This window comes from Sapajus apella, unplaced genomic scaffold (assembly GCF_009761245.1).
Source record: "Sapajus apella isolate SASKATOON/1434 unplaced genomic scaffold, GSC_monkey_1.0 scaffold12, whole genome shotgun sequence".
Classification (NCBI taxonomy): Eukaryota; Metazoa; Chordata; class Mammalia; order Primates; family Cebidae; genus Sapajus; species Sapajus apella.
Window position 1 is genome coordinate 20597350 of NW_022436952.1, and position 24324 is coordinate 20621673.

Consider the following 24324-nt stretch of genomic DNA (forward strand, 5'->3'; position numbering starts at 1 on the left):
AAAAAAGAAAGAAAATCATGTCAAATCCTGTACCTTCAGATCATCCAGGTTAGGCGGGAGTGGGCCTGGTTTGAAAGAAGAGACACCAGTTTGTCCAGAAAAACTGTTTTTGACAGGGGACAAGGGGGTATTGCTCAGTGGTGTTGAAGAACAGTTTGGATTTCTGACCATCTGTTCATTTGGTTCTCTAAAAAACAAACAAAGAGGCACTTCAAATACCATCAGATAGTGATGGGATAACTTGCATTTAGATCAGATCACAAAGTGATTGCGTACAAGGCACAGGCATGCAATAAACCAGCAGGAGACAACAGGGTGAGGGAAAAAACTGTGCTGGCTAGATGGCAAATGGTGTGTGACATCTGAACTTTAGGGAGAGAAGAGGTAGCAGGGGGGACTTTGGCATATGACAGAGGACACATCCACGTATGACTCAGCTGATGCTCTGTCCTGGGGAGGCCAAGCAATCTGGTAAAGCTTGGTTATGTTCAGTGCTCGGCATAATTGCTAGCATGGTCTGAGAATGACACAGGAGGAATCCGTACCTTAATGGTATAAGTGGGGATATTGACGATTTAAAAGATGATCTAGCGGCCAGGCGTGGTGGCTCACGCCTGTAATCCCAGCACTTTGGGAGGCCGAGTTGGGTGGATCACCTGAGGTCAGGAGTTCAAGACCAGCCTGGACAGCATGGTGAAACCCTGTCTGTACTAAAAATACAAAAATCAGTTGGGCGCAGTGGTGTGTGCCTGTAATCCCAGCTACTCAGGAGGCTGTGGCAGGAGAATCGCCTGAGCCCAGGAGGCGGAGGTTGCAGTGAGCCGAGATCGCGCCACTGCACTCAGCCTGGGCAACAGAGTGAATCTCCATCTCAAAAAAAAAAAAAAAAAAAAAAAAGTTGACCTAGCAATGTGATCACACAACCTGGGCTCAGGAGGTAATCTCTGAGGCTGTTTCTCAGCTCTGTTACTTCTAAAAGCAGAAGTGCATCGGAATTGCTCATAATTCCAGTATCACATTCTTAGACATTCCACAGACCAATTTGAAAGTGTTAATACTTTCCTTTTTCCCAGAGGGGTCTTTTATCAAGGGCATTGATTTATAGTAGTCCCTTACTTATTGGCGGTTTCACTTTACAAGATTTCAGTTACCCGAAGTCAACTGCAGTTCAAAAATAGATGCGTACAGTAAAATAAGATGTTTTGAGAGAGACACCACTACATCCAGATACCTTTTATTACAGTAAATGCTGTAATTGTTCTATATTATTGCTAACTATACTGTTAATCTCTCCCTGTGCCTACTTCATAAATTAAACCTTACCATAGGTATGTATGCCTAGGAAAAATACAGTTTATTTGGAGTTCAGTGCTATCTGAGGTTTTAGGTGTCCACTGAGGGTCTGGAATACATCTGCAGATAAAGAGCGCTCTGAATTTGCTTCCTCCCAGTGTTATGGCTCTGAAAAGGTGTGCATAGTTTGTAAATTGAGTCACATTCCAAACATATTGGATGAGGAAATGGTGCAATACAAGACTTGCTAGGTGCCAGATGCCTCAGGTAGACACCCTTCCCAACCTCTGCCCGCAGCCACCCTCCCCGGCTTGCCCGACTCACTTGAGCTGAGCTTGGTGCATCCCTGGGTAGCTGAATTGGTGTTGCTGCTGCTGCTGCTGCTGCTGGCTGAGGATCTGGAGCTGCAGGAACAGCTGCTGTTGCTGGAGCAACCGAGCATAGGCGGAGTCCATAGGTGGGGGGGACTTCTCTGCCTTCTGGTCTGGGGGAATGTACTGGTGATATTTAAGCTTCTTCACCTTTGGCTTGGGGTCCTTGGGCTTTTTGTGGCGGTTCTTACTGTCACCCAAGGATTTGGACTGCAAAGAGAATGAGGAAATGGCGTGTACTTTAGGCGATGGCTAAGAATGAATTTGCATCACGGACATGTTGATTGTGAGGCAGTTTTGTCTGATGGTCATTCCTGAATCTCAGAAATACGATATAGTAAAGGCATGATGTACAAAGAGCTCCTAGGACATTAACGTTGCTAACAAACAAATTCACTGCAAATGTATCACACGGGAAGGACACTCCTTAGACGGGGAATGTTGAATCTTAGAAGTAGCTCCAGAATTTTTTCTTTCTGGAGCGCAGCAAAATGTAATCCTGTGTCTCAATGAGTGCATTCTTCTAACCTAAAACCAACCGATGGCCCACAAAGGTGGCATTCTGTCCTTGAGACTATTTGTAGAAAGTTATTTCATGGCTGGCCCATGATGGCTCACGCCTATAATCCCAACACTTTGGGAGGCTGCGGTGGGTGGATCACCTGAGGTCAGGAGTTCGAGACCAGCCTGGCCAACATGGTGAAACCCTGTCTCTATTAAAAATACAAAAATTAGCTGGGCATGGTGGCAGATGCCTGTGATCCCAGCTACTCGGGAAACTGAGGCAGGAGAATCACTTGAACCCAGGAGGTGGAGTTTGCAGTGAGCCGAGGTCGCACCATTGCACTCCAGCCTAGGTGACAAGAGCAAAATTCCATCTCAAAAAAATAAAATAAAAAAGTTCTTTTATATGCATAGGTGCAGTCACCTTTAGTTAACAGTTAGTAAGTTGACTTATTAGTGACACAAACTTAGATGAAACTAAGATTTTCTTTCAAAGTCTACAATGTGGTTATTTGTTGATTTGGGCTGAAAGTTAAGGTAAACCCTGCCTATCGCCTGCTTGACACCTTCTCGCCTGCCAAATACCGATGAAAGATGAGGAAGTAACGCCTTTTGAAATAGGGATACTTTACTTATTATGGGAAGGGTTATCCACCTACTGGAACACTTCCCAGAGTTGGAACCCAAAGCATGTATTGCATGATTTGGACACACTGAGGTAAGTTAAGGGTATAGTCTTAGAAGACAAGACAAATTTTTGAAAGGGGTACAATTACTTAACTTTAATACAGCTCAGTTTCCTCATCTGCAAGTTGGAGAAAATATTCTTTACTTTCTATCTCACTAATCAATATAAAGGCTACAAAAGATACTATTGAAATAATAACAGGTAGTCAACAAACAAGGTAAGTATGTCTATAACCTGTTCCTGAAATAAAAGACCTTTGTATATTAGGAAGGAATGGGTCCATCCTGTTATCAGGTTAAAAAAGGAATTTTCAGGCCGGGCGCAATGGCTCATGCTTGTAATCCCAGCAGTTTGGGAGGCCAAGGTGGGCAGATTACTTGAGGTCAGTTCGAGACCAGCCTGGCCAACGTGGTGAAACCGTGTCTCTACTAAAAATCCAAAAAATTAGCTGGGCGTGGTCGCAGGTGCCTGTAGTCTCAGCTACTTGGGAGGCTGAGGCAGAACAGCTTGAGCCTGGGAGGCAGAAGTTGCAGTGAGTTGAGATTTCACCACTGCACTCCAGCGTGGGTGACAGAGCAAGACTCCGCCTCAAAGAAAAAAACGGAATTTTCAAACCCTGGCTTTATTACAGAAGGTTGAAATGAAGAATCTGGATGCAATGACTGCAAGTGATCAAGGATTTGGGGGGATCATTGGAAGGAACGTGTGTTACCACCGGTGACCAGAAGAGGGGGCTCCTGAACAGCTGGCAGGCATATTCTGATTTGGCAGCTTCCCCAGTTCAACCACAAACTACACATCTGAATGTGACCTTATCCAAAGGAGCTTGCAACTCGCTCGGACTCAGCGCATCCCACCCCGGAAGGCTCTTTTGTTTTCCAAAGAGGCTTCTTCCTGGCGACTAATGAATAACGAGCACAAGTATTTCTGTGTGTTTGGTGACTCGGTTTGTCCCTGCTTACTAATCGATTAGCATTCTAATTAATTAATCTGTCTTCTGTCCTGAAACCAGCTCTGCCCTGGCCTGCTCCAGATCAGTCGCTGTTGTTGCCTCATTCTGAGGCTTGCCTTGTCTGGGTAAGATGGGAGCTGCAGCTCTGGCAGGGTCCCGCAGCTAAGTCAGGGGTCCAGGAGTTTTTTCCTCTATGTTGCGTTAGCACATTCCGGAAGATACTGAAATCAGAACATTTTCTCTGGATAGTGTGGGGCAAAGACTACTACTACTATTCTCTTTTTGAGCCCAGGGGATACTAAGGTTGTGTGTGTTTGTTGACCAAGCAGAAGGGATGATGGCTCGTCTACAAATAACCAGCCCGCTGGGACCAGCTGGGTGTCTGTATTGATTTCCCTTTTCACTGAAAGTGATCTGTCCGTCTCCTGGGCTTCTATCATACTTCCTAGTACAGTGAGGTTGAGGCTTTGCTAATTTTTTTTTTCTTTTTGAGACAGAGTCTCACACTGTTGCCCAGATTGAAGTGCAGTGATCATGATCTAGGATCACTGCAACCCTTGCCTCCCGTATTCAAGTGATTCTCCTGCCTCAGCCTCCGGAGTAGCTGGGATTATAGGCGAGTGTCACCATGGCCAGCTAATTTTTGTATTTTTTGGTAGAGACGGGGTTTCCCCATGTTGGCCAGGCTGGTCTCAAACTCCTGGCCTCAGGTAATCCTCCCGCCTTGACCTCCCAAAGTGCTGGGAGTACAGGGGTGAGCCCCGCTGCTAATCTGAATTACGCACAATTTAAATAATGTGATAGAAATATTAATGACATTTCTTTTTATACTCAGCTTTAGAAATAATGGGCTTCATCTCCTCCTCCTTCCCCTGCAATGAACAAAATGCATTGATAGTCACGTAATTTCAAACCTGTTGAGTTGAGTGAATTGTCAGCTGGGTTTAAGCTCTTGTGGTTTGGTGGGGGAGACTTACAGATAAACGGAAGTGTCTGTCCTCCATTAGACTATAAAACTGTTACTATATCATTGATTTTTACTTCAATTTATAATCTTTTTTTAAATCCCATAAGAGTCATTTTAACATTCATTAAGTGGTGACACTAGAGCTGAGAAAACGTGTTCCCAAATCAGTTAGAAGTTAAGGCCAAGACATTATGAAGAAGGCCAAATGATTACCGCATAGTTGATGAGAGGGCAGGCTATGTATTTTTTTTTTTTTTTGAAGACGGGGTTTCACCATGTTGGTCAGGCTGGTCTTGAACTCCCGACCTCAGGTGATCCGTCCGCCTTGGCCTCCAAAGTGCTTGGATTACAGGTGTGAGCCACCATGCCCGGCCCAAGCAGCCTATGTATTGTGAGATACAATGCTGGTGTTTATAGAAACACAATTCTCAAGTGCAAAGATATGGAACCAATCTAAGTGCCCATCAACCAACAAGTGGATAAAGAAAACGTGGTATATGTACAATATGGAATGCTACTCAGCCACAGAAAGAAACAAAATAAGGTCTTCTGCAGCAACTGGGTTGGAGCTGCAGACCATTATTCTAAGTGAAGTAACTCAGGAATGGAAAACCAAATATCATGTGTTCTCACTTCTAAATGAGAGCTAAGCCAGGAGGATGAAAAGGCATAAAAATGATATAATGGAATGTGAGGGTTGGGGGAAGATTGGGAGTGGGGTGAGGGATGAAAGATTACATGTTGCATATGGAGTACACTGCTCAGGTGACGGGTGCACTAAAATCTCGGAAATCATCACTAAAGAACTTATCTGTCCGGGCGTGGTGGCTCACGCCTGTAATCCCAGCACTTTGGGAGGCTGAAGTGGGCGAATCACGAGGTCAGGAGATGAAGACCATTTTGGCCAACATGGTGAAATTCCACCTCTACCAAAAATACAAAAGTTAGCCCTGCATGGCAGCACCTGCCTGTAATCCCAGCTACTCAGGAGGCTGAGGGCAGGAGAATCCCTTGAACTTGGGAGATGGAGGATGCAGTTAGCCAAGATCATGCCACTGCACTCCAGCCTGGGCAACAGAGTAAAACTCCTCAAAAAAACAAACAACAACAAAAAAAGAACTTCTATGTAACCAGAAACCACCAGTACCTCCCAAACTATTGAAATAAAAATAAAAAATTAACAACAAGATATAATGCTGAGACAAGTAAGCATATGCTGTAATGATTATAGCTATCTGTCTACTATGAAAGAAACCCCACGCTTATTTCCACAGGAAGACTGGCTTGAATGATGTAAGATTTACATGATGCAAGGTCTTCAGGGTTACTTCCCTTACATAAAATTCAACTGCCCTACACACCTATTTGATGAAACTTGCAAATCCTGTCTCACAATCAGCTGTGTCTACCTCAAGGGTGAGCTTATGAAATTATTTATTTATTTATTTATTTTTATTTGAGACAGAGTCTCATTCTGTCACCAGGCGCCAGGCTGGAGTGCAGTGGCGTGATCTCGGCTAACTGCAACCTCCGCCTCCTGGGTTCAAGCAATTCTCCTGCTTCAGTCTCCCAGGTAGCTGGGACCACACGACCAGCTATTTTTTTTTTTTTTTTTTTTTGTATTTTTAGTAGAGACAGGGTTTCACCATGTTGGCCAGGATGGTATCAATCTCTTGACCTTGTGATCCGCCCACCTCAGCCTCCCATAGTGCTGGGATTACAGGCTTGAGCCACTGTGCCTGGCCATGAAATCTTTTAAGTCAGGGACATGCTGGCTGAGCTGTGATCCCAAAGAAATGCAAACCCACAGGCTCACATATATACACACACAAAACCACATGTACATATACACCCTGGTGTGCACACATGTGTACACATATGTACGGCCTTCTCCATGTGAGAGGTGACCTCTGCTTCATTGCATGGATAATGAAATCTTGGTCCATATATGCTAGTGACCCATCTCCCATCTCCTGTTTTGTGACAGCCCCAGTGAGCTGAACCTCTGCACGAGTCCCCTGTGTGGGTCTCCTCATGTTGTCAGACCTAACTCAGAAAGCTCTGCTCTGAGTTGGCTCTGTGAGCCGAGTGCTCAGGCAGGGCTTGGAGGCTGGCGCGTCTGTACCTTTACAGCAGCGTGCACGGCTAGAGGGGTGCTGGGGGGGCCAAGGCCCTGCTTCCCCGCATCTGACTGGTGGCTGGGCTGTGAGGCCGAGTCATTCCTGTCATTTTCTGAGCCAGAAGCAAGATCCTGAAATCCAAATTTTACAGTTATTAAGATAGAGGAATAAGATGCGTGACACAGAAGTGTCAGAGTAGAGTCCGTATACATACCATTGCTGTTTTTATCATAGCTTCTTGCCCAAGTAAATATCCGCCTCCCCTCCCAGGGGGAGGAGTCACATACACGTATGTGTGTCTATATACAAATAGATATAAAAATCCTGTCATCCAGTTGAGAACATTTTTGAGAGAGAAAAGGAATCATTCTAAGTAAGGATTCCAAAAGACAGGTATAAAACTGGTCTGTTCTAGGCAAACTGGGACACCTGGTCTCTCTGTGTAAGCATTCCACCTGTCTGTGACAAGGTCCACCTGTCTTGATGATGCAATTGACAAAGAAAGCAACAGAGTAGAATGGGTGTAGGAATTTGTGGAGAAAGTAGAACAACCAGCAAGGTGGAGGAAAGGGATGCTAGCAAAAAAGGGACAGTGTGTGTGCAAGTGTATGCGTAAGTCCAAGTGTGTGTCCGAGTGTGTATACGTGCGTGTATGTGTGCGCGTGCATTCTCGCTTATGTGCATGCATGTGAGTATATATGTGAGTGTATGTCAGGCATATACATGCATGTATATATGTGCACATGTGTCTCTCTGTCAGTGTATGCACATATATGTACACAGGCGTGCCTACCAGTGTGTATATGTACATGTGGTTTTGTGTGTATATATATGTGAGTTTGTGTGTGTGCATGTGTCTAAAGTCATAAGAAGCCTTTATGAAAGGCAGAGTCTGTAAAGGCAGTATTATTTTTTCTTTCTCGCCTACATTCCTCTATTTCAGCTCTGTTGTAAACGAGCCGGGACTGCCCGTGATCTCTCCACTGGGGGGTCAGGAGTGAGCTTTGCAGGTCTTCCCTGAGCCCTGCCTGGCACCTGTCAAAGCCCTGAAGGATTCTTTTCTCTTGGAGCCTCAGTGTCCTCATCTGTCAAACACGATTGTCAGGAGAAATGACATAAAATGATTTTCACGTCTTGCCTGGCATTGTTCATTGTTTGTTCTCGTCTTCCCCCCTCCCAAGGTTAAGCAGAAAAGAATTCACCTTTTCCTCAAACCATTCTTAAATCAGAAGTTGAGGAATTTACTGTCAGAATAAAGCGTACAAATGGGCTGATACACCGTTTGATGTTATCAAAGAAATTTGGCTGCAAAGACCAGCTGCGGCAAGCAGGGGAAGGAAAAACGCTTTGATTATGAACTCTTGCACAATAAACACATGCATATCTCGGCTCAGCTTTTCATGCCTCCCTTTTCCCTCCCATTTCACATTTTCTCCTTGGCAGCTTTAGGTTTGCTCTGATGGGGTGAAGATAGGCGTGACCGATGACCAGTAACTGGCAGGGTTTCGGGAAATGAGGCACGAATGATAATTATTTTAACTGTCCCAATATCTGCACGGTATTTTTCAGTGGGAAAAAATAACAGCTTTCAAATACATCTAATTTCAGTTCATTGCACAATTCCTGTGAGGTCAGGAGGAATAAATGCTTCCTAAAGGGAAGGGGCTGAGGGTCTGCAGGGTTCTCTGGAAAGCGGCAGAGATGGAAGAGCTCACATCTCCTTCCCCTCATATGGGGACGCCCACATGGATCTCTCTCTTAGGGGCTCCATGAATACCCTCTGGCTGTTCTCCCCAAGGATTGCTGACACTCTGTGATATTTCTAGAGACCACCCAGTTGCTCAGCCTTGTTGAACTTAGTGAGTTCCAAATTTCTCTTCAAAGAATCAGTATGCCAGTATGTTCAGCCTCCGTGTTCCTTGTTCTCTATCTTAAAGCTTAACTTCCTCATTCTCTTCATCTCTTTGCCCCATTTTCATTAAACAACTTTCCTGCCAGCTGTAATCAGTAGTTCACACCTGTTCCCCTGGTCATCTGCTCCATCCTGAGTCACCCCTGGTCACCTGCTCTGACCTGAGTTACCTTTAGTCATCTGTTCCAAAGCCATCTTTCCCACTGAGACTGCTCACCCTGCCACTCTGGCTCGTACCCCTGCTGTCTTTAAAATAGCCAGTTGGAATTAGCTTAGACCATGCCATCCAACCCTAGCCAATAGGGGAATGACACAGCGGTAGGGGTGACCTGCATCAGGGATAAGAACCCCTTTTCCTCCTTTGTTCAGGTGTGTTCTCACCATTGCTTCATCGGCAAGACACAAACTTCTATAGAAGTAAAAATTGTCTTGCTGAGAAAATTCATGTTCGAGTACTTTTTTTTTTTTTGTGACACTGAAAATTTGCTTCTAACAGCCTCACAGAGCTTTGTTCCTCCTCTGTCAGAATCAACCTCAATGATATCTACTTGGAGGGGTCTCTGATTTCATTTGTGAAGGACTTGGCACTGCCCCTGCCCCAAAGTGAACATTTAACATGCAGCAGGAGCTATTGTTCATAATCATCATTGTTCTTTATAAATGTGCTTTAAGAGTATTCTCAATACATGTTCCTCATGCTCAAGCGTTTGTCGATTTGTCCGGAAAGAGGTGAGTGTTATGCTCGTGTTGGGGTTGGAAGTCGATTCCGCAGCAGTTTGCTAGGTAGAAACCTGCCAAGAGGAGAACCAATATGGGCCTCCCTGCCTTGGAGTAAACCAGTGCTTCCTTCTCTCCACTCCCCTGACCCCTGTCATGAGTACTTGGGACACAGAGAGATGGTGAACTTTAAATCAGTCTTGCTCTGGCACTTTCTAGCTGGGAGATTGTGGGTGAGTCATCCAATCTCGCCAAGCCTTAGATGCTTCATAAAAATGGAGATATCGATATATCTGCTGGGCAGAGTGGATGGTTAATGGATAAATGGTGTAGTTCTGGAGGTTCTCTTCCAGTGTTTTCTGCAGGTTTTATCACCCCACATAGATGGCTGTGCTGAATAGCGTGAGAAGAGGCATCAAAATGCTGTGTCAGCAAGGAAACTCTGGGGTCTCTAAGCAAAGCCAGCTGTAACAGTGTTGATTTTAAGACTGTGAAATGACAATGCGCTGAGATGCTGTTTTACTTTTTTTTTTTTTTTTTTTACCTGGATTGTCCCCAGAGAACCTGTCAAAGTGGTCTCTGAGGCTTTAGCATCTGGCGGGGATCCCGCTGAGTTTTGGGGGTCTTCACTTCGAGTCTGATCCGGAGACAGGCCATCGCTGCTGCTGTCCTCTTCAAAGGCAAAAGCATCTGCAGATTTGGAGAAACTCACCTGGTTACCTGAGGGAGTGAAACCCAGGAGCAAGGTCAGTGGCTTAGGAGGATCAAAGGGCTTTTTTGTGGAAATGCTTTGATGTGTCATTTCTAATAGAAGTACACCTCTCTCCAGTTTGTTTTCAGTTTAGGTAAGAGTGGAGCTATATTTTAAATTATTTGGTTTCCCATAAGGGAATTCGAGTTAATAAAAGTGGTTTGTTTGGCGTGGAGGAAAGAGTGCTCTATCAAGGGATATCATTCGTTAAACTTTATTTGCAGGTTTCTGCATTTCTTCCCATTTTCTAGGGGAACCCATGTGTTTTTGAAGCTAAACTGGGGAAGATGAAGGAAATAACAGAGAATGCTCTGTGCAGAATGAAGCCAGAGGAAAACACGGTGGGAGCACGTGGCTGTGTCCCTCAGATTTTACGATGAGAGATGGAATTGAGATGACAGGCTGCCGTTTGCATCATCTTCAAACATAAAGCAGGGCACACAGCACAAAATGTTTAGCAAACTTTGTTAATAAGGATAAGCTAGGACAGCTAGTAAGTTTAAATTCCTAAATGTCAGAATTAGCTAATGTCACCAGAGTGTCCCAAAGAGTGTCCCAATGAATGTATGACTGTTTACAAAGGCCATAAATGTGTCTCAGAATCTTCAGCTTGATCCTTATGTTTCTATTATTTGGAATTTCTTTGTATTCCTCCTATCTTTGTGTCTATTTTGGAACTCCTCAATGGCTCACACAAGCAGAGACTCTTCCTCAGTAGCCTGCATGGTTTTGCTAAGGGAACAGATAAACTGGTGTGGGAAAGGGGTTATCACACCAGATGGGACTAGAACGACATCCTTATATGTCCCTTACATTTTTATTTGCCAAATTTCATCTGGTTTATTCTCCAACTGCACAGTACACAATGTGCTGAAGCCACATAGCTCTCCTGACCCGATTCCAGGGTCGGCTCTGCTAAAGGAATTTAGGTATTATCAGGAAGTTTTCCAGTCCGATGTTCTGCAATCACACTGACAAGAACTTTTGACTCTTGCTTTGTGCAGATAAGAGAAAGAAGCTCTCACTGCAGGGACTGGAAAGGCAACGAGGAGGTGGAAGTAATGGAACAAATGTGGCTTTGGGCTTGTCATCGCCACCACTGCTGGCATCTGTCACGGGCCCTCTCAGCGGCATCCAAGTGTCACATCAGGAAGGAGGCCATGCAAGGACAGGGCAGGGGGAAATCTCCAGTCAAAGACCCACGGGGCGGCCTAGTAACTGGGAAGAGCTTGAGGCTTGGCATTTCTGCTCCATGGGTTATTTATAAAAGTCACTGTTGGCCCGGCATGGTGGCTCATGCCTGTAATTCCAGCACTTTGGGAGGCTGAGGCGGGTGCATCACTTGAGGTCAGGAGTTCGAGACCAGCCTGGCTAACATGATGAAACCCCATGTCTGCTAAAAATACAAAAAATTAGCCGGGTGTGGTGGCGGGCACCTGTAATCCCAGCTACTCAGGAAGCTGAGGCAAGTAGAATTGCTTGAACCTGGGAGGCGGAGGTTGCAGTAAGCCGAGATCGCACCACTGCACTCCAGCCTAGGTGACACAGGGAGACTCTGTCTTAAGGAAAAAAAACCTCATTATTGCTTTACCGTGAATATAAAAGTAATACATGTTCATCATAGAAATTCATACTTTAGAAAAACACCTAAGGCATATAATTCACCTTCTGTTAATAACTTGTCTTTTCTAGATTTAACTCTATGCATATAAAAGGACATATACAAACATACTTTAACAGTATTTCCTACAGATAGGACTGGATGAAATATACTGTTCTGAAACTTGTTTTTTTTTTTTTTTTTTTTTTTACTTTGCAATTTTCTAGAGACCTTTCCATGTGAGAATATAGAGAACTTCCTCACTTTTTTAAACAGCAGCACAGTGTTCCATTGTATTGATGGAGATTCTTATTTTCAATTTTTCCTTGCATGTTTTTTGAAGTATAAAAAAATTGAAATAATAGAAGAGTACAGAGAATAATATAACTTATCTACTTACTTATAACCTGAAATAAAGAAATGTTAGCATCTTCTCTTATTTGTGTCAAGAAACTTGTTCATTTTCTAGCAGGGAAGGTTCATTGGATATTTGGATAATGCTAATTTTTTTTTGAGATCAGGAGTCACCCTTCTTCCCCTTTCGTATTCTGGTCCCTAACCCCTCCTTCTCTATTTTAAGAGTCCAGCGTTAACTCACACCCTTCCTTTTTTCTTTCCTCATGGCAAAACTCAGAGTCTGCAAATAGCCTCTCTGTGTCATTTTCACGTAATGTGAATGAGCTTATATTCTATTTTTCCTTTCTCAGGGAGACCATGTGTCTGAGAGCTTCCAAGGAAGGTCCTTCCGTCACTTCCATGAAAATACTTCTATTATGAACTCAACCCATACATTACTTTAGAAACTATGTTTTCACTGAAATGTTGAGTCTAAGTATATTTGTGGAATTAAAGGTTCTCTTCCTGTTAAAAGGATGATGTGAGGCAGGGTGCGGTGGCTCATGCCTATAATCCCAGCACTTTGGGCGGCCAAGGTGGGCCAATCACCTGAGGTCAGGAGTTTGAGACCAGCCTGGCCAATATGATGAAACCCTGTGTCTACTAAAAATACAAAAAAAAAAAAAAAAAATTAGCAGGGTGTGATGGTACATGCCTGTAGTAGTCCCAGCTATTTGGGAGGCTGAGGCAGGAGAATCACTTGAACTCAGGAGGCAGAGATTGCAGTGAGCAGAGATTGCACCACTGAACTCCAGCCTAGGCAACAGAGCAAGACCTTGTCTCAAAAAAAAAAAGAAAAAAAAGGATGATGTGGATTACTGAGGGTCAGGTAGGCAGGCAGGGGAGTAGGTGGCACGTCCCTTGGGCCAGTGCCATTCACACTCTCAGAGACCCTGCGTGTGACTTTGCCAGCCTCTCAGGGCAGCCAGTCTTCTGTGCCCAGCAGGACCCTCTGTCTGAGAGCTTCATCATCTCACATCCCTGCCCATTTCCTCCAGTCTAAATGCATATGGACCTTCTCTGCGCTGATACTTCTTGTGACAAAGACCCCTCTGGCCTCCACACAGGGTATCACATCCCAGATATGTACAAATTAGAGGAAACTGACCAAATTGCAAAATTTTCTACAAATTCTGACACATGGGTACAAATGTTGAAAGAAAGGGAGAGAGAGTGGTTTGTCCTCTTATCCCCCCAAAACCCTACTTTCATTGTTTCATGTGGACAGTTAGTAAATCATAAAAATAGCAGGTGCACTGGTAGTTCACCTAGCAGTGGCAGCAGTAGCAAGAACAGCCAACTTTGTTATACTTCACAATAGTTCAGGAAGGGAGCACATTTTCTCTCTCTCTCTTTTTTTTTTTTTAGACAGTCTTGCTCTGTTGCCCAGGCTGGAGTTCTCACTGAAACCTCCACCTCCGGGTTCAAGTGATTCTCCACCTCAGCCTCCCAAGCAGCTGGGACTACAGGCATGCACCACCATGCCCCAGCTCATTTTTGTATTTTTAGTAGAGATGGGGTTTCACCATGTTGGCCAGGATGGTCTCAAACTCCTGACCTCGGGTGATCCACCTGCCTCGGCCTCCCAAAGTGCTGGGATTACAGGTGTGGGTCACTGCACCCAGCCTTCTCCTTTCTTTTTAATAGATGAACACATTGTAAGGTCTGGCCTATCCAGTTATTTCGGGACTGAACTGGTACTGCAGTGCCAGCCTTTGGAATCTCAGAGTCACCTGGCAGAGGGGGTGGCAGAATCAGTCACCCTCCCTGGAAGCAGCAGGTGAAACCATTGTGTGGTTTATAGACCATCATCAACACACCCAGTTGATTGGGGGGTAGGTAGGGCAGGGTAGTGCAGAAAATGACCAAGATCTCTACTTTTTATACATGGGTCATATACTAAGGGCATCTCCAGAATTCCACAAAATAACTGAATTTTTGAGATTTGAGGGACTGAATATGGCCTCTTGCTTTTGAGGAACAAAGAAGGCAGGAAAGTGTCCTGATGAATTACATTTGGACTTGCCTCAGTAAAGAGATGGAAAGACCGTGGAGGTCCTGCTGTTACCACCAATGAATCAGCCCTTTATACTCTGACACCTGGCATTTGGTAACCTCAGGCCAAAGCACTAGAATGATGTGGAAAAGTCTAGAAGGTGAGTATCTGGAATAAAGGTATAAGTAATGAGCCCCCCTTTCCTCGGGGCTGGACGGAGCATTCCTTGGTTACTGTGTTTAACTCCAGCCTTCCCATTTTAAGAGGAGTAGAGGCGAGTTGAGGTGTGATCAGATAAGATATGGCTAAAAGAAGAGACAGAAAACCATGGGAAAGGAGATCCTTGTATCTCGATGGGACACAATCAGAGACTCTGTCACGGGCCAGTCTGCCTGATGAGTGCCGCTGGCAGTTACAGGGAGGAAACCGCAATGCGGGGTTGTCCAAGAAGCTTCCTGGAGGAGGGGATTGGATGGAGCCCGAAGTGACTGTCAGCGGTGGACAGGACAGCAGAAAGGGAGATGGGCCTATCTGACAACAAAAGGATGGGGTGAGTGGTCAAGAAATGACAGGGTGGCCATTAGCAGGCTTGGGATGGGGAGGATGAGAAAGAAATGCCTCCAACCAGGGGAGAGGGTTATTTTAGGAGTTAACCCCTGGAGAGACATTGCTTCTAGGAGTCTCCCGTGCTTAAGTCAGTGAAATGAGGAAACCATGAGTGCATGCAATTGCCTCCCGAGTATAGGCGTACACTAGCACAAAGAGCCAAGGTGAGCACCAAGGCCCCACACGTGACTCCTCTCCAGTATCTAAAAAGCATGATGTGCCAGGTCAGGAGACACTGACAGCTGCACTTAGGACCCCTCGTTGCTGTCCAGGCCCCAAAACCCCACCATGGGGGTCCTTGTCAATCACTGCTCCTTCAGGACTACAGGTGGCTGGTTCAGATGTGCCGCAGCCAGGGAAGAAGACGAAGGAAAGGGCAGGGAGCCCACACACAGCTAGTTACTTGGCTCATTCAGTGTTGATGGTAGAGACCTTAACAGTGGAAGAACTCATGCAAGTACAAGGCAGTGGCTTCCCTTTGGCACGAACACCACCGATGGTGTTCGGTGTGGTCCACAAGGACCTGGGCTCTGGAGTCAGATGCATTTGAGTTTATTTTTTGGTCTTACCATTTCAGGGATAGCATGACTGCTGGCAAGTTATTTGACCTCTCTGAGCCTCACTTTCCCCATCTATAAAATGGGAATCATCATCCTAATAGCTAGCTCTCAAGGTTTCGAGGATGAAGTAACAACATGTACACCATGGAATACTACGTGGCCATAAAAAATGATGAATTTGTGTCCTTGGTAGCGACATGGATGAATCTGGAAACCCTAATTCTCAGTAAACTGACACAAGAACAGAAAATCAAACACCACATGTTCTCACTCATAGGCAGGTGTTGAATAATGAGAACACATGGACACAGGGAGGGGCGCATCACACACGGGGGTCTGTTGAGGGGGATCAAGTGAGGGACAGCGGAGGGGTGGGGAGGTCAGGGAGGGATAACATGGGGAGAAATGCCAGATGTAGGTGACGGAGGGGATGGAGGCAGCAAAGCACATTGCCATGCGTGTACCTATGCAACAATCCTGCATGATCTGCACATGTACCCCAGAACTTAAAGTACAATAAAGAAAGAAAAAAACAACATATGGAAAGCACTGGGCCCAGCTCCTGACGTGTAAGTGATGAATAATTTCTTGCTGTTATTGTTGCTATTGTTTTTGGTAGAAGCATCTGTTTATCTCAAGTTTAACATTATCAAAAATAAACAGACCACCCAGGAGGCAGTTTATCCTCTGGTCAGCTTTGCAAAGGTCAGCACAACTCTGGAGCCAGAAAAACCGGTTGGTCCTGAGAGGTTCATTCTGGGAAAGCGAAGGCAGACCTTCCTCAGAGTAGGAGGAGTGTGGGTGGAAAGGCTGGCATGCCACTCCCTCTCCTTCCTGCTTCCAGCCAAGCTCATGCAGAGAGGGACAAAGGTCACCTTATCTGACTGCCTCTGGAACGACCAAGTCTACCGGCTCCGTGGTGTGACCCTGGGCCTCCACTCCAATCTCCCCCAGCGTGAGGCTGGCTGGGAGCTGATGGAGAGCGGTGTGCTGGTTATTGTCCCTGCAGACGCGTCAGGGGTGTGATGACAAGGACCTGCTTTGGGAAACCCTGACATCATCCTCTGGCTATGCTCGAAGGGCTGGCTCTGGACACTGGCCCCTTGGGGATCTTGGGCTGGTGACTCGGAGCCTTCCCTCTCCCTCTTGGAAGTGATTAGATGAATGAGTCAGTTGTACTTTCTCTGTGTAAACATTTAAAAGGCTGAGATTAAAGCGAGATCATTGGAGTCCTGGTTACCTTTCCGTGAGGACCCACACCAAGGGCAGGAAATCGTGAAATGGAATGTGAACCTGCACCTCCGTCCTTATCAACCTGTGAGCTGGCCCAGTGCACTGCTTCAGAGCTATTTTAATTCACGGACAGACTACCTCCTAACGTCCTGGAAGAGATTGAAGCAAAATTCGTTTCCCAAGACAGAAAGTCGCACACAGAAAAGTAGCTATTGTTTCAGTGTAGCTCTTGCCTAAGACATTTGCATAGATTTAGCGTGTCATAATCTACAGACTGATTGGGCTACCTTTTTTTTTTTTTTTTTTTGACAGTCTTGCTCTGTGGCCCAGCCTGGAGTGCAGTGGCACCATCTCGGCTCACTGCAATCTCTGCCTCCCCTGTTCAAGCAATTCTCCTGCCTTAGCCTCCTGAGTAGCTGGGATTATAAGCACACACCATCATGCCCGGCTAATTTTTTTTCTTTTTTGTTTTTTAGTAGAGGGGGGATTTCACCATGTTGGCCAGGCTGGTCTCAAACTCCTGACTTCAGGTGATCCACCCGCCTCGGCCTCCCAAAGTACTGGGATTACAGACATGAGCCACTGCGCCCGGTCCCTGATTGGACTATCTAACCAAAGTCAGAACTCACTGTTCCTGAAGGGGATCAGATGCCTTTATTAAGGAAATGGCATAATAGGTGGATGTTTGAATGAACAATTTTTTTTTTTTTTTTTTACTCAGATCCCTGGCACTTTGGAAATTTGTCTTACGTCTTTATTTTTCTTCTTTTTTTGAGAGATGGGGTCTCACTCTGTCACCTAGACTGGAGTAGGGTGGTTTGATGATAGTTCACTGCAGCCTCAAACTCCTGGGTTCAAGGGATCCTCCTGCCTCAGCCTCCCGAGTAGCTGGGACTACAGGCAGGCACCACCATGCCTGGCTGGTTTTACATTGTTTTGTAAAGACGAGGGCTCCCGATGCTGCCCAGAATGAATTGCATGCTTTCTGATATAGCTGATCTTACGGCCACGCCAGTCAGGAAAGGCAACCTGTGTAAATCCTTGTCCTGTGTTAGCTCTTAAGCAGAATCCTCCAGGGACAAAGAATATCATCAGGTGGGAGTGTAAAGGTGCTTTATCCTGTCTTCCTTTTCTCTTTTTAGGACCCTCAAACCCTCCCAGAGCCTCAAGCTGCCCTTAGCTTTCTAGAGACCTCTCCCCAGCTTCACCTCCCACTTGGCCATGCCCTGCCCACCTCTCAGTGATGCCTGAGAAGACTGACATGGAGGCAAAGCTTTACTTCACTGGGCGGCAAAGGCTGACTCCAGGCACCTCTTTCCTCTCTCAGCGTTCACTCTTTCCTCCTGCCACTCCCACACACCCCAGCGCTCCCAGCTCCCCGACTCTCTTGCCCACCTCTTTCCCAGAACCATTCTCGGTGAAGTATTTGTGTATGCCTTAGGGTACTTCTTTACCCCAAGCATCATTTGCTCTTTGGAAGTTATTTCTCATTACGGAATGATAGATTTTGTTCATGAGAAAGTTATGCCAAAGCAAACAGCCCTACCATCTCGCTCAGGGCCATGGTTACTGTCTATCTGCCTTCAAAATGGACAATCAGAGAGGCTGAAGACTTTTGGTGTCTCTGCAGAATGACTAGATTCTTAGTGAATAGGAGGGTTTTGTAATCAAGTCTAAGCGTGAGCAGTGACTAGATCCTACGATCTTTTATAAATGTAAGTGATAGAAATGGGTGGCCTCTGGACCAGCCCCAGAGGATCAGAAATATTGCTTTTTCCATGAAAGTGTCATGGTGATAAAAAGAAATAATTTAGCTTTGACATTGGAGCTATATATTCTAAATCACAGGTTCTTTTTTTTAAAAAAAAAAAAAAAAAAAAAAAAAAAAAAACCTGACTTGGGTAGGAAGACTGGCCCAGTCCCATGAAAAGGTGAGAACACTTTAGGAGGAGATGTTTGTCTTTTGGAGCTAAAAACATGGGTCCTTCCACTGTTGGTGAAGCTGGGAAGGGCAGCCCGGATTCTGTTTTACTTGAGCCTGAAGTCGGGCATCTGGACAATATATGACTTCCACAGGAGCTAAGAGGATGTTCACGTTAAGTGAAGAAAATGCTCTGATGACCAGCAAGAGAATTAACAAGCTAGAAGTAAGCCCGTAGGGGTCTCAACATAGAGCAATATTTCAGTAACAATGACCGCTCATAAACAGAGCAAGGCCATGCTAATCTCCAGGATACAATTTCTGTTCTCATGAATCATCGCTTCCACGTAACACAATGCATGTTGTATTCAGTGTCTTCTGGCCTGATTAGCAGTTTCTACAACAGGGAAATAGGCAATGAAACACACACTCTGAGGTATGGCCCCGAGGAGGACAAAGTTCCCGATTCCCCCACAGAATGTCATTTCAGGGTGATGCGCCTACGTTTTTTCCTTCCAGCGGGAATCTGTAAGACTTTATGAACTCAGTAAGGCAACTTGCAGGTTGGGAGTGGCATCAAGACCTGGCACTCAAGAGGAGAGGGGAAGAGAGGTGGTGGTGTCATCCAACTGACGGCAAGAGGGGTGATGTCTGGGAGTGAGAAGGAAAATCCCAGGGGAGGGACTGTCCTCTATCAAACATGCCCTTCGGTGTGTTGGGAAAGGTTCTACATTCTAGAGTTTCTGTTACAGGGTTGGAGAATGGTTGGTCCTTACTGAAGCTTGGAGGGAGGGAGACAATGATGAAATGATCCTCTCAGAGCCTGGCAGAAACTCAGAAACACAGCTGCAGAGAGAGCTGGAAAATGTAAACACATCTGGAAAGGCACGTGGATAGGGGAGGGAAAATACACAGAGGCTGGAAGAATTATACACAGTGAAACCACAACCAAGGGAGAAGATACGATCACAAGAAGTGACACACCAAAGAGTGAGCTGGGTCACCTTTGCCATTGGAAGCGCTATAGTTGTCTCTCTAGCTGTCTCTAAGTGCGTTCTCTGTAGCTGTCTCTAAGCAACTCCCTCTGTCTTTATGAAATTCCTGTTCACCTTGCCCATAAAAACTCATAGGCACATTTAAAGGATCATTGCTAAAGAGGCTGATGCATAGATGAGCAACAGGTGCTCTGTTGCCCATTACTGCTGTCCACTTTTGGGTTTTTCTTGGATTAAGTCGCCCTGTATCCTCTGCCTCTTTCTCTAGCCATTCTTTCTGTTTGTTTGTCGCAGATACCCTGCCTCTATCTTAAATACTACTGCATTAAGCCTCATTTTAGCCCTCTTCTCTTTTTATATATCCTCATCCCCCGCAACTACCTTCCTCCAAAGGGCACTCACAGTTCCTTGTACCCTGAACAAGGTCTCTAGTTTTAAAAGAGTTTTCACCTCTTATTATGATACATAATTTACTTTTTGATTACATTTTTATTGATTGTTTTCCCCTCTAGAATGTCAGCTCTGTTAGAGCAGAAATCTTTGTACATTTTGCTCACTGGTATGTTCCAAGTGCTTACAATGTGTCTGTTATACGGAAAGTACTCAGTAACTATTAGACGAAAAAATCAATGAATGAAAGAGCAATCTTATCTAGTCCATTCACTGAAATTACCATATATACTGAAGTCTCCCACGCCTATAACTTCAGACCAATTCTCTCTTCCAAACTCTAGCTCCAAAGAACGCACTGTCCCATTAATCTCTGCTGTTGAATTTCCTGTGGACCCTTCAAATTCAACAATTCAAAACAAGAATTCGTCATCTCTCTGCAAATATATTCTTCCACTCACGTTCCTCACCTTGATAAATGGTCCTGCCACTCACCCAGTTCCCCAAGAGAGAAACCTGGCCATCGCACCTTTGATACTTCACTGTGTCTAAACAAATATATTCTATTGATCTGTCATCCATCCAATTGTGCAAAATTAACTAACTCTTAGATCCTCTTTTTAACCTGCCCACAGCCATGACTCTTGTTCAGGCTCTCATCACCACTCACTCAATAAGCCTAATAGCCTTCCAACTCTATTCTGCCTCTCTCTCTCTTTTTAATTTTGTCTCTCTTGAGTTCACTTCATGCAGCAGCCAGAGACACATTTCTACCCGCAAAATCCCTCACGCTATTAACACACAAAGGCAACCCTGGCTTCCACTGGAAACCTTTCCAAGAGTTCTTCACTGCTTTATTATTATTTCAAATTATGTTTCTCCCTGTTGGGAAGTTAGAATAGTGTTTCTATTTATTCCCTAAAGTGATGAGAGCCTCTCTTAAGTTCAAACCGCTCTACTGCTTTTAAAATACAATTTAGGCTATTTTTATAACTTCTTATCTTTTCATTAGTCTCCACGCTGTCCTTTCAGGACTCAGCTGGGAAGTCATCTCTTCCGGGATGCCTTGCTTAGGTGCGCATTCTGCGTTCCCCTTATGACTTTTATCTACATATTTTATAAGAATAATCACAAGGAAGGATAGTTTTCTTCTTCCCTGCCTATTTTCTTGCTAAAAGGCAAACTCCTTGAGGTCAGAAATGGAGATTAATTCACTGATGTGTCTCTGGTGCCTAGCTAATTCTTCATATCAATAATTTAGTTGAGTCCACCTTGAAAAAAGCCCCATGAGATAGCCATTATCGTTATGAAGATTTTACAGATGAGGCAGTTGAGTCATGGTGAGATCACATAAATTTTTATGGCCATGTGGCTCACACTCATAGAGTCCAGGCTTGAAATCCAGGCTTATAGATCCCAAAGCTCCTGCTTTACTGCCTCAGATAGCCTCACGTCCTGTCCATTACCTTTGTTAAATGTCCTTCATGTTTATCATTCTCTCTTCATTTCCATTGACAGTGCTCATCTCACATCCTCTGACGCCTCACCTAAATGGCTTCATATTTTTTTTTTTTTTTGAGACAAAGTCTTGCTCTGTCACCTAGGCTGGAGGGCAGTGGCACAATCTCAGCTCACTGCAAGCTCCACCTCCTGGGTTCAAGCAATTCTTGTGCCTCAACCTCCTAAGCAGCTGGGTCTACAGGCGTGCATCACCATGCCCGGCTGTTTTGTATTTTTAGTAGAGAGGGGATTTCACCTTGTTGGCCAGGCTGGTCTCGAACTCCTGACCTCAAGTGATCAGCCCACCTTGGCCTCCCAAAGTGCTGGAATTACAGGCATGAGTCACTGCTCCTAGCCCATAATTTTAAAAAATTCCCTCTACCTTCCTTCCCATGCACCCGCAGCCAGATTAATATTCCTAAACCTCATTCTCCTTGTGGAGATTTTCCTCCTTAACCACCTTGATTGAAAAAAGCAAACTTGAATTAGAGAAAAGATATGCAACCAACAAAATTTATGAATAAAATCACGAGTTGTTTCTTCATAATAATTGATTAAAAACGTCTAGCTAGTGTAATAATAAGAGAGGGAGGAAGGAAGAGAATATATAAACATACAGCGTTTAGAATGAAAAACTGAAGTCTACCCCCAGGTTTACAGACACTTAGAACAATTGGGAGCCAATACTATATACTACCTGAGGCTAATAACTTTAAAATTCAGGAAGGGGTGAGAATTTTTAGTAATAGGTAAGTTTTACAATTTTTTTTTTTTTTTTGAGATGGAGGTTTGCTCTTATTACCCAGGCTGGAGTGCAATGGCGTGATCTCGGAAGTTGTACAAATTAAAGAGAAAATTTGAGTGCACAAATAATTATGGACAAAATTGAAAAAAAACTTTTCAAAGAACTACTTCTGGGAAAGGTACTGGTTTCTTAATTTCCTTGGTTGTCTGTGATTTCAGTAAGCAATGTTTTTAAGCAACCAATCATTGTGATCGTATTTAAATGCTTCCAGGACATGAAAAAATATGAATAGGTAATTATAAACTATTTTGTGAAGTATTTACAACTTTGACATTTAAATCTGAAAAACGAAAACAACAATGTCATAGACCAGCATCATTTATGAATATTGTGGCAGACAGGACTAGCTACTTATCAAAAGCCAGGGTCCCTCTTCCATAATATAGAGGCACTGCTGGAAATGGCTGTTTAGCCAGAGAATACCTTTCTCAGCTGTATGTACTATTCTCACAATGGAATGTGAGTGCCAGTGATGTGTTCATTTCCAGGTGGAGACTTTTTAATAAGTGGATGAACCCTCTTATCCCTTCTTGCCCCTTTGCCGGATACATTCAGAGGATGACAAAGCTCTAGGGCAGAGATTGACAAACTAAGGCCTGTGTGCCTGCCTGTTTTTGTAAATAAAGTTTTATTGGAACATAGTCATGCCTATTTGTTTACTTACTGCCCATGGCAACCTTCCTGCTACATCAGAGTTGAGTAGTGACAGAGATAGTCTCAAGTATGTATTATCTGCTCCCTTAAGAAAAAGTGCCACCCTCGCTGTAGGGAATAGTGGCGCAGCAAGACTGAAGGAGGCTTTTCATGGAGGAAATGCCTCTCTGAACTCTTTCCAAGCAAGAAATACACCTTTCTCGTCAAGCTGTTGAAGTTTTGCGGTTTGTTTTCCAGCTAGTGTTATCTCAACTAATAACAAAATAGATGCACGATCCCAAAGAAAATACTAGCAATTTCTGAAACCGAATTGATAAGAGATTTTTTTTCCCCCTAGAAATTCAAGGAAGATTAGGAAAGGTGAAAATACCACATTACGTGGTCAAAGAAGAAAAGCCACATCATCATCTTTTCATATGCTTTGAAAGCATTTAAAAAACTCAACATCCGTCTTGCAAAATACTCTTAGTGGGACAGGAATAGAGAAATATTTCCTTAGCATATCTTTCCTTTACCAAAGGCTACATCATATACAGATGTGAATGACTAGAGAAATCCCCATTTAAGAGAGAAACAAAACAAAAATGTATGTAATCATCAACCTAGCACATTATCACATAACATAAAACATAAGGCAACATTAGTATAATATAATAAATATAATATAGTATTGCCTTTGAGGCACTGGCAAGGTACCAACAATAATAGTATTCTGCTATGTAATATACAAGTAATTATTAAATTATATAGTAACACTTGTTTAATATAAACTTAATATAATTTATGTTATATAACGTTATTTATTAAATAAGCTTTATATAATTCATAATTTTATATGTAAGATAAACATCTATATGATATAGATATTTTATATAAGATATATATTATTTGGATTGTATAATATATAGTATATTATACTTTATAATATATAATTTATAAATAATATATAATATATTCAGAAATAAAATACATAAACGTTATATGTAATTTATTTTATTAATATATTACATAAACTTTTAGAAATTATATTAATTTTATAATATGCTACTCATGTTGCTTTTCAAGTACCAGCCAGTGAACCAAGGCAGAACATAAAAATGAGGCATTAAACTAACTTTTATTCCTTTAGACCTAGACAACTTATGATAAACTGAGAAACTATTGGAACTATTAAGAAGAGCTTTGATACTGCCCAGTTATAAAATAAATGTGTGAAATTAATAAGTTTCCCATATGTCAGCAATAACCAATATGACTTTACTTAAAAACAACAAACTTTACAAAGGGAAATTAAAAAAGACTTGAATAAGTGGAGAAAGGTACTATGGAAGAATTTACATACTTATATATTTTAAACATAAATTCACCATAAATTAACCTATAAATTCACTGC

General features: G+C 43.7%; 1 protein-coding gene across 5 annotated transcripts in view; it reads right to left on the minus strand.

The window, feature by feature from the left end:
* MYOCD (myocardin) overlaps nt 1–24324 on the minus strand; it is a 102621-nt gene that overhangs the window by 19637 nt on the left and 58660 nt on the right. For all 5 annotated transcript variants that reach the window (XM_032280241.1, XM_032280238.1, XM_032280240.1 and 2 more), the window contains 4 exons: nt 10069–10244; nt 6901–7026; nt 1618–1874; nt 34–187 (listed from right to left, as the gene is read on the minus strand). In XM_032280241.1, the coding sequence (XP_032136132.1) occupies nt 34–187; nt 1618–1874; nt 6901–7026; nt 10069–10244 (713 nt within the window). The remainder of the gene's footprint in view (nt 1–33; nt 188–1617; nt 1875–6900; nt 7027–10068; nt 10245–24324) is intronic.